At 44.6% G+C, this 14,620-nt stretch overlaps 1 protein-coding gene across 1 annotated transcript in view; it reads right to left on the reverse strand.

Moving 5' to 3' along the window:
* zfpm2a (zinc finger protein, FOG family member 2a) overlaps positions 1–1,103 on the reverse strand; it is a 646,324-nt gene extending 645,221 nt beyond the window's left edge. The window contains exon 1 of the mRNA XM_055634911.1: positions 819–1,103. Coding sequence (XP_055490886.1) covers positions 819–858 — 40 coding nt within the window. The 5' untranslated portion in view covers positions 859–1,103. The remainder of the gene's footprint in view (positions 1–818) is intronic.
* Between the last annotated feature and the right edge of the window lie 13,517 nt (positions 1,104–14,620).

Here is a 14,620-nt window from a genome sequence, read left to right on the forward strand (position 1 = left end):
TCATAAAAAGACACGTTATTAAAACAAGATCAGTGTGACTTTTGTCTGAATATGACCACTCTTCTGAGACTCGCATGGGGCCGTGGAATATTTGTTTTAAAAAAGTTCAGCAAGTTTGCCGACAATTCATTCTTGTGGTACCAGTAAAATGTGACGAGTTCTGGTCTAAATATGCGCTATAAAGCATGCAGTTAACTCGGTTTTGTGTTATCTGGACTTTAGAATTCAAATATACAGATACATCATCAATATCATTTGCACCGTTATGGCATTCTAGATTATATAATTTAAACGTCATTCATTTAATACATTATTTAATACAAAGATGGAACGAAAACTAACACAAACACAGCTTGCGATGCAAAGATTCGCAATCAATTCACAGTTGGGTCCATTACATTCTTTTGTATATAGTTTGCAGATTTTAAAGTATTTAAGATGACAAGCAGAAACTATTGCGTTCGTGAAATCCAGTCAGAGAACACGGAGATAAATGTTAAATGTAACGAGCAGGAACAAATAATACTTCCGTGTTTGAATGTACAACCAATGCTCGCTGACAGCAAGTTTCCATTCAGTATAACCCGATGAGTTTTAAGTTTCGTAATTTGTATAATTTCAATTACTATTTTACATAGTTTAAAAAAGAAACACATAATAGACAGAATGTTATTGCTAACCCCAGACTGGCACTAACTGTGTAGCGAGATCGATAGTTAAATTCAAACTTTAACCGAAATTACATTAAATAACAAAAATATAACACATTTCAGCAAATAGCAGACACTACCACCATCAGCAGGATTATTTTAACTTACGTTTGATTTGCCTGGGGTTTCTCTGTTTTCGCCGAGACATTGCCAGTTTCAGCCAGCTGTTGCTATTTGTAGGATCGATAGGTGGAAAGGTGTATCGATGGGAATGCCAGCTCGGACAGATGTTGACACGGGGACAGAGGAGGTGAGTGGAGTGTGTGAAGTGGCCGTGGTATATGCGCTCCTTGCTCTGCCTCACTTACTCTGCTCTTGCTTGCTGGAGGCTCATTCCCTCAGAGCGCTTGCGCTCAGCCCGTTGCCGCCGGCGCCGCTTCACACTCCCCGTAAACTGCCTGCCTACCTGCCCCCTCCCGCTTCCCTCCCCCCCCCACCCCACCACCCAACCCCCGGCCGCAGCGGCGGCACAAGTAGCCGTCTCCTCCGCCGCCCTGCTCGCTGTGACTCCTCTCCCTTGTCTCACTCCCCCACGACCATGTGCGCGATGCTGAGCCTCGGTCTCAGCAGCAATGCCGGAGACATTGACCACGAGAATGAGAAAGCCCGGCCAGCGAGAGGAGAGCTCATTCCTACCTCCCGTCTGGCAAGTCTTAAAGGGGACCGGCACCACCGCTCCGTCCAGGACACCGGTCTTATTGAAAGATTGCTAGAGTAAGCGCATTCAAAGATACACGCACTACTATAAATCTGACATTCATGCAGTTAGGGAAAACTTTTAAAACGAAGATAATCTTGAAATCTGGACTTAAGGGAACTGGAAATGCCAGGACATTTATGGAAGTGGCACCAGAGATCAACAAGACCCATACAGCTTGCAAATACGTGGAAGTATATTTCCTTATGGTGTAATGCATATGAAGTAAGTAAACTGGGGAAAGTAAATTGACCAACAAATTCTACATTCCCCACTGGTAGCTGATTTCTCATTAAGTTTTGAAATGTAAACAAAATAGCACAATTGGAAACTAAATCGCTGAATGACAACCGTGGATCAGTAACTTAAACGCTTAGCTCTATAAGGTTGTTCGGCTAATAACCATTCTAGTGCCAATAGTGAAAATAAATCTACTGATTAGGGACAGTGTACTGAGGGACTATTAGATTGCTGGTGATGTCAAATTTTAAATGATCATTGATCCAGCCAAGGCCCTACACATGCTGCCTTATAAACACAATCATGTGGTATCTATTTTGATGATAATAAGTGGGTTATCACTCAGTGTAGACAGAAATGCTGGAGAAACTCAGCGGGTGAGGCAGCATCTATGGAGCGAAGGAAATAGGCAACGTTTCAGGTCGAAATCCTTCTTCAGTGTTCCGTCCCAATATCTTTATCAACATCAACAAAACAGAAATTAATTTCATCATTATCCCAATGCTTAAGGAAGTTTTCTGGGCACAGATTGGCAGCTGAAGATCTAGCAAGATGAAACCTCATGTATCTATATTCAAATTAATCCATGAATGATAAACTCTTCTTGCAAATTTCTTAAATATTGCCTTCTATTTGTATTCCTCAGTATTGACAATGCCCCTCGATTTAGAATTATCCACAAATTTTGAAATTGTTCTCCAGGTACCCAAATACAAATTGTTTGTGATTTTGTTTTATAGGTCCAGCACAATCTTGGTACAATCTTTTTTTCATTGCTTTTAAACATCTGAATCATTTTATTAATCCCCCCAATCTTACATCTACCTTGTCATTCTGCAAATATATTCATATTTTGTGCATTTTGTTGCCGTTTTCATACAGGTTTTATGGATGCCCTCAAATTCAATGTCAAATGTAAACAATGAAAATATTCTTCCAGATCTGCAGTCCAAATTATTTATGTAAATGATAAACAACAGTGATAATCAGATCCACATCAGCCGGTCTCCTCTTCCATCCACAAGTCCAACCTCCGCAGTTTTGGGGACAGAGCCTTCTCCAGGGCAGCTCCCAGGCTCTGGAACTCCCTCCCCACAATTGATCCGCAATTCTGTGTCCCTCACCATCTTCCAGTCCCGCCTCAAGACCCATCTCTTCACCTCTGCCTATCCTTAGCCCCACGTCCCCCTCCCTTTTCATCTGTGCATTCATTGCCTCATATTGTGTTTTGTATTGAATTCTGTCTTTACTTTGTGTACTAGTCATGTCTCTACTATTTATTTAATTCCCCTTACATGTTTTTCCTCTACCTGCTAAATTTTTGTAAGGTGTCCTTGAGACTCTTGAAAGGCGCCCATAAATAAAATGTATTATTATTATTATTATTATAACAGCACCAATTCCTTTGGGCCAGTCTTTAGAAAGTGCCTTGGAATTGGGGATGCCTTGCTTCCATTATGGTTTTGAAATTTCTTAGGTGACCGATGAGGCTAACGTGGGAATTGCAGACTCTTCCACACATTGTAGTCAACAGGTTGGATGGATGGATAGTTTGTGAGGTGGCCTGCGCCTGTATCTTATTAAAGGCTTCTGATGCATGGCCTCAGGATTTCTCAATAAATCAAAAATGCACATTGTGCAATCGTGATTCAGAGACATCAGCCAGTCAGGCAGCAGCGCCTGAGAATATGGATAGCTGATATTTCAGGCCGATATCCTTCTTGAGAGTAGGAAGAAGGGTGCCGATCCGAAACATCACCATTCCATGTCCTCCAGAGATGCTGCCTTACATGCTGAGTTCCTCCAGCATATTGTGTCTTTTTTTATTAACCAGCATTTGCAGTTCCTTTTGTCTCCTTACGATTACATGTTTTTTTTCTAGGAAAATTGCACTAATTGTGGGTTAGTCATATAAAGGCAAATTTCAAGAGATTGTGAATATTATTTTGAAAGGAGGTGATTGGAAGGTAGTGAGCACAGCCAAAATATAGCATTTTAGGTTAAGCAAAATCCTACAGCTTTGGAGAAAAACATGTTTTTTAATTATTTTTGCCAGCAGTCTCTACTTACACATATCTTGTTACTCTAGTTCAGTTACCTTGTACTCAAAAAGTTGGGTAAAGCTTCCAAAAAAATTACTCAACTCTCTTTACCCCAAATTAAGAAGTATGCAATAAGAAAGTAATTATTCATAGCAAAAGGATTTGAGTATAGGAGCAGGGAGGTTCTACTGCAGTTGTACAGGGTCCTGGTGAGACTACACCTGGAGTATTGCGTACAGTTTTGGTCTCCTAATCTGAGGAAAGACATTCTTGCCATAGAGGGAGTATAGAGAAGGTTCACCAGACTGATTCCTGGGATGTCAGGACTTTCATATGAAGAAAGACTGGATAGACTCGGCTTGTACTCGCTAGAATTTAGAAGGTTGAGGGGGGATCTTATAGAAACTTACAAAATTCTTAAGGGGTTGGACAGGCTAGATGCAGGCAGATTGTTCCCGATGTTGGGGAAGTCCAGAACAAGGGGTCACAGTTTAAGGATAAGGGGGAAATCTTTTAGGACCGAGATGAGGAAAACATTTTTCACACAGAGAGTGTGGAATCTCTGGAATTCTCTGCCACAGAGGGTAGTTGAGGCCAGTTCATTGGCTATATTTAAGAGGAAGTTAGATGTGGCCCTTGTGGCTAAAGGGATGGAGAGAAGGCAGGTGCAGGATACTGAGTTGGATGATCAGCCATGATCATATCGAATGGCTGTGCAGGCTCGAAGGGCCGAATGGCCTACTCCTGCACCTATTTTCCATGTTTCTATGTTTCTTGTCTGTCATATCTGTGTCGTTCTTGCCCCTTCTGTTTTCTAAATCTATGCACGTTTGTTCTCTCTTCCACTTCTTATTCTTGTTTTATTCATTCTCCTCCAATCTCTCCTGACCTATCTTGCACTGTCATTCTTATGCTTTGTCTTTATTTTTATTTTTCCTATTTTACATCTCCCTTTCATTTTTAGCATCGTCCAATTGTGCTATCCCCTGGCTAAAACATTAGCCTTGAAATCTCAATACTTTCGTTCACCTCGTCTCTCTTTCCAGTGTTCTTCCCACATCAGCAGATAAGGAACACAGATTGGTTGAGTATTTGAATATAGTTGAGTATCCTCAACTATATTCAGTGTAAAGTAGATTTTGAATGAATGAGTTGACCCAAAAAGTCTTGGCATGGTAAATGAACTAGGAAGCCCAATACATTTTTATGAATTGAGGGCTATTCAGTGGAAAATGAAGCAGTCCAGGCAAACAAATGTGCAAGCAGGAGGCATTCTGGAAGGATGATCCAGGATGATACATGGGTTAGGCAACAAATATATGTGTTAAAAAAAACAATCCAGTAAACATAAGGATGTGAGAAATGGGAGCAAGTCTGACGAAGGGTCTCGACCCGAAACGTTGCCCATCCCTTCTCTCCAGAGATTCTGCCTCACATGCTGAGTTACTGCAGCATGTTATGTCTACCTTCAATAATGGGTAGTCTGATTCCAAACCTGGAATAAAGTGGTAGCAGCTGAAGTATATTACCCTGTTGTTTTGCAATTGCTATAATAGGAAATAAAAACACCAGGCAGAGCTTCTGGCAACAAGCCAGGCACTGAATTCACTCCTATTCTTTTGGGGCAATTACAGAAGACCAATAAATCAGAGCCTTGCCGGTGGTGCCCTAAAATAATTACAACAATATTATGCATGAACCAAATGTATGTATTAATAAAGCAATCCAGTAAACATAAGGAATGACAATTGACAATAGGTGCAGGAGTAGGCCATTCGGCCCTTCGAGCCAGCACCGCCATTCTATATGATCATTCAAGGTAAGAAATGGGAGAAAGAGTAGAGCATAGTAATTTGTATGGTATATGTTCGGTAGCTGCGGCAGGCGTTGCATGCCATTACTTCTTATAAGGTGAAAATGGCAACTAAAGCGACAGTGAGGCACCACTCCCGCACAAGCTCAATGTGTTCTACTCACACTTAGAAATGGCGAACACTGCTGTGCCTCCCTACCCCCCATAGACCCCATAGATGATATTGTAATCATAGTCACCGAGGCCAATGTCAGAGGATCCTTCATGAGGCTAAACCTTTGGAAAGCGTCTGAATCGGATGGTGTATGTGGTTTCCATCTCACATCCTGCATGGTCCAAACAGAGTTTGCTGGAGTTTTTACAGATATCTTCAACTTCTTATTACTGCGGTCTGAGGTTTCCACCTCCTCTAAAAGGATATCAATAATATCGGTGCTCATGAAGAATAAGGTGACATGCCCCAAATAATTACCCACCAGTGGCACTAACGACCGTGGTGATGAAGTACTTTGATAGGTTGGTTATGGCGCATATCAACTCGTATCTTAACAAGGACCCATTCTGCCTGCTGCCACAATAGATCAATGGGAATGTGATTTGTTGTCTCTCCCCTTAACACTGGTACTCTGGACAATAAAACACATACATCAGGCTGTTGTTCAACTACAGCTCAATATTCAACACTGTCATCCCCTCAAAACTTATTACCCAGTTCAGGGAGCTGGGTCCCTGCACATGCCTATGCAAGTGGATCCTTAACTTCCTCATCAATAGGCCACAATTGGTATGGATTGGCAACAATACTTCTCTCTCTATAATTGTCAGCACAGGGGAAGCTTAAGATAGTGTGCTCAGTCCCTTGATCCACTCTCTATCCATGATTGTGTACCCGGATACAGTTCCAAATCCATCTGTAAACTTGTCAACCACACCAATGCTGATGGACGAATTCCAGGTAAGGATGAGTCAGAGTATAGTAGGGAGATCGATCGTCTGACGGAATGATGCCAGAACAATGTTCTCAATGCTCTCAATGTTATAAGAAGAAGACCAAGGATCCATGAACCTGCAATGATTGATTGGTGGACAGTAGAGAGAGTCAGCACAGCAGTGCAATGGTAGAGTTGCTGCCTTATAGAGCCAGGGACCTGGGTTCGACCTTGACTATGGTTGTTGTCCATAGAGAGTTCATACCTTCTTCCTGTGGACAAATGGTTTTCTCCAGGCACTCCAGCTTCCTCCCACATTCCAAAGTCGTGCAGGTTTGGCTTCTGTAAATTGTCCCTAGGTTGGAGGCTAGAACTGGTGTAGCTTCTCAGTGCCAACTCGGTTGGCCAAAGGACCTGTTTCCACTGTGTATCTTTAAACTAAACTAAACTTTGAGTTCCTGGCATGCATATCTCTGAAAATCTGTCCTAGGCCTAGCAAATCGACGCAATCGTAAAGAAAGCATATCAATGCTTGTCTTTCCTTAGAAGATTGAAGTTTGATATGTTGATGAATACTCTCTTGAACTTCTACAGGTGTACGGTAGAGAGCATATTGACTGCCTGGCTGGGCAACTTGAAAGCTCAGGAATGAAAGATTTACAAAAAATGGTGGACACTGCCCTGTCCATTACGGGCACTGATCTCATCACCATTGAAGGGATCTATAGGAAGTGCTGCCTCATAAAGGCAGCCAGCATCATCAAGGACCCACACCACACTGCCCATGCTTTCATTTCACTCGTGCCATCAGGAGAAGGTATAGAGTCTGAAACTGAGATTTTCAGGTTCAAGAACAGCTTCTTCCCAACAACTATTAGGCTATTGAACACTGCAAACATCAACTAAACTATGAACTTGGTTGTACTAAGGACTTAACTTTTTTTGTTTATCATGTTATCTATGAGTATTATGTTTATAGACATGTTATGCTGCTGCAAGTAAGAATTTAATTGTTCCATTTTCAGTACATTTGACAATTAAACACTCTTCACTCTTATCTTTATATCATGTAATCCTTTGAACATCTGCTTGCTCAGTTTGACTCCTGCTTCTCGAATTCTTTAAAAAAGACTGTATTCCTTTTCTTGCTCTGCTCATTATTCCTAACTGGATCTTGTTCTCAGAAATGTAATGTAGTAGATTCCAACACAGAACTGTTAGTAGAAACCAACTGAGATCCTTCAAGGAGAGTTTTAAAGAAGAAGCAAGGGGCTTCAGAACTAAATTCCACGGCAACAAGCCTAATCCTACCTACGTTTTTAATTCTTATCTGGATACAACAACATACTCCTTCTCTTTGCAATGAAGCAAACTCCAAACTGCTGGAGAGAAATCTATCGTGACAAACATGGATGTTAAATCCAACATGGGGATTGTTGAGGCCATTAATAGAGATGAATTTGGAGCATAACTTGACAAGAGCTACCGGGAGACAACAGAGATAAAGGAACAATATCTAGTACAGTTAGCTCGGTGAAGTCACAGCATTCAAAGGCCAGAGTTGAAACATGAGGGACTTTTTAAAGGATTGTAGAGATAGCAAAGTTAACAGTCTTTAACCCAGACTTGGGGAATCATGAATCAGGGGACATAGGTTTAAGAAGAGAGGAGAAAGATTTAATAGAAACCTGAGAAGCATTTTTTTTGCACAGAGGCGGTGGGTGTGTAGCACGGGCTGCCAGAGAAAGTAGTTGCTGCATGGACTGCAACAACATTTAGGAAAGGAAAATGGATAGGAAAGGTTTAGAGGGATATGAGCCAAGCACGGGCAGGCAAGTGGTTCTAATGTATAAGGGGCATCTAGTTCAGGGGGGGCAAGTTGGGCAAAAGGGCATGTGTCTGTGCTCTATGAGTCTATGATTGAAGAAATGCACCAAAACTGCCAGTTGCGAGGAAACAAAACTTGAAGAAAACTTTAGTCCAGATCGGCAAATTAAGACTGCAGCCATTTATATCCAGATTTACATAACTATTCAAACATTGTGTTTGGATAAAATCTAGAACTAATTTATTTGATGTTTCACACATTGTGCGATATAATTGGGGAATTTATAGATCACAATCAATCACAATCACAATTATACTTTGTTAGCCAAGTATGTTTTGTCACGTACGAGGAATTTCATTTGCCAAGTCAGTCGTACAAATAAAAAGCAACGGAACACAAAACACATTTTAACATCAACATCCACCACAGACACTCTTCCACATTCCTCTCTGTGATGAAGGTGAAAAAGAGTTCAGTCTCTTCCTTTTGCTCTCCGGCGTTGGGAGCCTCGAGCCCCCGTTGACGGGATGATCTTGACTCCCGTAGCCGGCGGCGTTCGGTCCCTCTGTGTCGAGGTGATCTGCTCCTGCATCGGCGGGATGTCAGCTCAACCGTGCCAGGCGATCGAACCTTGCATCGGGGATGGTCAAACCTTCCGCAATGTTGGAGCTCCCGACATCCACAACCTCTCCCGAGACTGCGAGCTCCCGATGTAAATTACGCAGGCCGCGGTTGAAGCAATCCCAGGCAAGGGATCGACTCCGATGTAAGTCCACGCCCCGTGGTGGGGTCCAATGTCAGTCCGAGGAGGCCTCCAGCTCCATCGATGGTAGGCCGCAGTGCGACTGGAGAATGCAATCTGAACATTAATCGCATCACCGGCAGGGTAAGAACTGAAAAAAAAGTTTCCCCCTCCCCCTCCTCCCACATAAAACAAACCAGAGAACATTTACACAGACTTTTAACACACACTAAACATTTAAAAAAGAGATGTAAAAAGAAACAGACTGCTGGCGGGGCTGCCAATCGTACGGTGCCCCTGGTGGTAAACAAGTAAATTTAAGATTAGGTTTAGGTTTATTTTTGTCATGTGTACCAAGGTACAGTGAAAAGCTTTGTTTTGCAAACTATCCAATCAAATCAGATAATACTATGCATAAATACAATCAAGCCAAACTCAAGCACAATAGGTAGATTGAAGGGAAAGACAGAATGCAGAGTAAATACAGTGCAGAAATCAGCATGTTGCTGCAAGATTCAAGAGAGTTTATTGTCATGTGTCCCAGATAGGATAATTTTACTTCGGAGTCACGTGAGTGACTACGTGAAGAACCCACCCAGCGCGCAGGCGCGGCATTACGTCAGCAGTGCAACAGCGGCAGCAGCTGGAGCCAGGCTCTCCAGCTGCAGCATAAAGACGAGACCTCAGGTAAGTGCCTTTTTTGTTACAGAGTCGCGCTAGAGAGAATAATGGCCTCTCGCAAGCGACCAGCCAGGAGGACTGCCTGCCCTACTCCACCCGAGGACGGGTCCATAGCGGGACGGCAGCCTCTCGCAGCGGAGGAGCTTTTTCAACGCTCCCGCTCACCCGACACCGAGCCGCCCCCAGTGCTGCAGATTTCAACGCCCCGCACAGGGAGGAAGGCGACTCATAAAACCGACCGGCCGGTGTCCTCCGATGAATCGGAGGAACGGGAACACTCTCCCCCACCGAAAAGGGGAGACGCTCGGATCAGCTGCATGAGGCAGCTCCTCGAGCGTATGATAAATGAGGAGATGCGGCATCTCCCAGGAGGACGGGCTTTGGCCTCCTCCTCTCCACACCCTTCTGTACCCTCTATGTTCGAGGGCAGTAAGGGAGGCCAGGACTGGGCTGGCCTATCCCAAGGGCAGGCGGAGGATATCGTCAGCATGCCGGGCGTGCCGGAAGAAGAGCTACTGGGTGTAGTGGGCCGATATGCGGCACCACCAACAACTGGGATGGTGTTGCCACCCAGAATGGCGGTAACTATAAACAGGCTGTCCAACAACCCCGCTGCAGGACAAGGCTGTCCAGCAGGCCCTTGACAACTACATCGCGCCAGAAAATTGCGAGGCGCTGAGGGTCAAGACGGTCAATGGGCAGATCTGGAACCAGCTGGGGCAGCAAATAAGGGCTCAGGAGGTCAAAATGCAGCGAGTCCTGAAGCTCCACTCAGCAGCCGTCACCGCCTTTGCTCGGTCCGTTGGGGATGAAGACCTGACCATACCCCAGCAGGATGCCCTCGCACTGATGTGCAGCACCACGTATGAGCTAAACAACCTACGGCGGGACAACATCAGGCCTGCCCTCAACCCCACATATGCCGGCCTCTGTAAAGCTCCAGCGCCCGAACGACAGGCGCTGCTATTTGGTGCGGATCTGGCCAAAAGGCTCAAGGAGTTGGAAGAGGCGGCAAAACCAGTAGGCCTCATGAGGGCAGGGCCAGGACCGAGCAGGGTGAAGACACCCAGTTGGCCGCACGCCTCGGCAGCCACCAGCAGATACCGAGCTGGTGAAAGCCTGGTGACCGCCTCCCACTACCCCCAGTGCTCTTTTTTAGAGCGGGGCCCAGGGCGGAGCCGTGGGAAGATGCGCCGCCCCACCGCAGCACCAACACGGACAACCTTGGGCCAGACCCACCGAAAACGACCCCACAAGTGAACATGGAGGTAGGTGGGTCTGGTTCCTGTCAACATACACAGACAAAGGGTGTAGTATTAACAGGGGGACGTTTGAGGTTCTTCAAGCATGTTTGGTGCTCCCTTACTAACAATCAGTTTATACTCAACAGTATTAGTGGATACAAAATTAAGTTCAAACCAGGCGTAGAACCGCCAGTTCAGCACACATGCCCCAAAGGGTGTTTCCTTCCCCTCGGCAGTTGAGAAGGTCGAAGGACAAGCTGAACTTGATCGGCTCGTGGCTAAAGGCATCATAGAAATGACCACACACGAGCCGCAAGAATTTGTATCAAATATTTTTCTCAAAACCAAAAAAGATGGTGGATGTCGCATTATTATTGATCTGACATCACTCAATCAGTCTGTTGAGTATCAACATTTCAAAATGGAGACATTTGTCACTGCCAGACAACTGATCTCCAAGGGATACTACATGGCAAGCATAGATATCAAAGATGCTTACTATTTGGTACCCATTCATAAAGATTACTTTAAATATCTGAAATTTATCTGGAGGGGCCAGCCATGGCAGTACCGAGCTTTGCCCAATGGTTTAACGACAGCTCCCAGACTATTTACGAAAATTCTTAAAGTGGCCATGAAGAAATTGAGAGAACTAAAACATTTAGTAGTGGCCTATCTGGACGATGTTCTCATATTAGGAAGAACACGGGAACAAGCTGTCGCAGGAGTGTTAGCCACTAAACAACTCCTTGAAACTTTGGGTTTTATCCTTCACCCAGATAAATCAATATTGGAGCCTACTACTAACATGGATTACTTAGGCTTCACTATTGACACGATTCACATGACTGTCACTCTGCCCAGAAACAAAACAGTTTCACTCATTGAAGCTTGTAGCCATTTAATTGCTACACCACAACCTAGAATACGGCATGTAGCCAGAGTTATTGGCTCTATAGTAGCAGCATTTCCGGCTGCCCAACATGGGCCCTTGCATTATCAAAATCTACAAAGAGCAAGGACTCATGCATTACGCCTTCATAGGGGGCATTATGATCGCAAAATGGATTTACCCGCTGAAGCCAAATCAGAACTTCAGTGGTGGGTTGGCAATATTTGGCACAGTCACAGTCCTATCGCCGTAACCAATCCTAACATAACCATTGCAACGGATGCCAGTGCTTTAGGCTGGGGAGCTACTAACTCTATAGACAGCACAGGTGGCAGATGGACTAATTCAGGCAGGCATCGCTACTGGGCATTAACTCACTGGGCATTAACTTTTTGGAAATGCTCGCCGCCTTTTATGGGCTAAAAGCATATGCATCTGATATGCGGCACGTGCATGTTTAATTATGATCGACACACTACGGCAGTATCTTTATATCCGACCATGGGTGGCATTAATCAGTATCACACGAAATTTGCTGCTATCAGCATCTGGCAATGTGTGCGTTAGGAGAACAATCTATGGTGTGGTCGAGAGACATAGTGGCTATCAGCTTCGACCCAGCTATCACCAGGTGTGCAAGTATACAATCTTTCAACGACAACGGCGGAAGTTCACAAATCAACGACCCCACATGGATGATGTGGACTAAAAAATTTGAAGCTAAAATTGTCAGATGCAAACAATGGCACGCATGGTACGCCAGATATAGATTGGTTTTTGATGCTATTTACCACGTCATGGGCCATGGGATCTTAAGGTGACCCAGGCAGCCAGAAACCCATGAGGGTAGGTAGGGAAGCATTGCTCAGACTCAAAATCACAATCCTGCTCAATAACGGAGATGGACTCCATGATTTTATCTTTTTCTGTGGTCAGATTGGGGAAATTTCTTTTTCCAAAATTATCACTGGGTTAAATGCTTTCCCATCCCTCCCTGCCTCAACCCAAGTTCACGCTGGATCCATGGGGTCCAAATTGAACTTCCATACTCCCTCCACTTTGAAAATTCAGGCAGACTCAGCCTCTGGCATTCTGGTCGTGCCCGACTGGCCTACCCCAACCCATGGTTCCCAATGTTCCACGACATGGTGGTAGAGACACCAATGGTCCTTCAACACCACCCCCAATTATTGACACACCCGGTAACTGGCATTAGCCATCCATGCCACCAAAAATTGAAACTCCTGGTTTCCAGATATTGAACAGGCCTTACCGGGGATTGGGGTTATCAGACAGAACAATCACCACCATGTCGGCATCCATGCGAGTTTCCACCAAGAAACAGTACCTGACCTTCATCAGGAAATGGGAACAGTACTGTCTGGACGCAGGGACATCTTACAAGACGGCTTCGATCTCGGATGTGCTGGAGTTCCTGGCCCACCTGCACCATGATCTCAAGATGAGCTACAGTGCCATCAATACGGCTCGGAGCGCACTGTCCGCATACCTCATGCCGATAGAACAGCATAGTGTGGGATCCCACCCTCTGGTCATCAGACTCCTTAAGGGGATCTTTAATACCAAACCCCCTACACCTAGATACACTCACATGTGGGATGTGAGTGTAGTTCTGACACACCTTCGAGGTTGGCCTCCGGTGGGATCCCTGAGCCTGGAACAGGCCACTTATAAAACCCTCATGCTCATGGCGCTTGTCTCAGCTCAAAGGGTTCAGTCGCTCCATCAGCTAAATCTGAACTACATGGTGACCACCCCAGATACCATTACTTTCACCATGCCGGGGTTGGTAAAACAAAGTAGACCAGGTACATCAAACTCCCCGTTGATCTTCCGGGCTTACCCTCCAGAACCTAGGCTGTGTGTGGTGACCCACCTTCATCATTATCTAGACACAACCCAAACGCTTAGAGGGAGAGAGAAAGCCTTATGGGTTAGCCACAGAAAGCCTTTTGGACGGGTAACCAGCCAAACATTATCCAGATGGTTGAAACAGGTCCTCAGCATGGCAGGGATTAACACAAATGTTTTTAAATCCCATTCAACCAGGGCAGCGTCCACCTCAGCGGCGGATAGGATGCAGGTTCCCCTAGACCACATCCTCAGAGCAGCAGGATGGTCAAGGGAATCGACATTCCAACGATTTTACAAGAAACCGCTGATGGAACAGGACGTCTTTTGCGGATACCATTTTAAAAAACCGCAAAGTTATGATTTAAAGCCCATGGGAGCTATTTTTTGTTATAGTTAATAAACATTTCTTTTATAACTAAACAAACTTGTTGGTCTCTAGCTACCACTTCCTCCCTCGATGATCTTTCGGCAGTGAGTGATATAACTGTTACACGGTTTGAAATCACAGACCTTTGAAGTCTTCACGTAGTCACTCACGTGACTCCGAAGTAAAATAGTAAGATTAAACGAGTACTTACCAGTACGAAGTTTGATCTGTATTTTATGAGGAGTTACGATGAGGGATTACGTGCCCTCCGCTCCCACCCTCATTATATAGATCAAATTCGGACTAATGTCTCGTTGGTCTTTACTATCTTTACTTCAACTAGTGTCTATCTGTGATTCCACACCGCTGCTTGGAAGTATGCCGCGCCTGCGCGCTGGGTGGGTTCTTCACGTAATCCCTCATCGTAACTCCTCATAAAATACAGATCAAACTTCGTACTGGTAAGTACTCGTTTAATCTTACTATTAAATTCTTGCTTTGCTTCAGCACGACAGAATATTGCAGGCATAAATAATACGGAACAGATCAGTGTGTCCATA

The sequence above is a fragment of the Leucoraja erinacea genome, chromosome 4 (assembly GCF_028641065.1).
Source record: "Leucoraja erinacea ecotype New England chromosome 4, Leri_hhj_1, whole genome shotgun sequence".
Lineage (NCBI taxonomy): Eukaryota > Metazoa > Chordata > Chondrichthyes > Rajiformes > Rajidae > Leucoraja > Leucoraja erinaceus.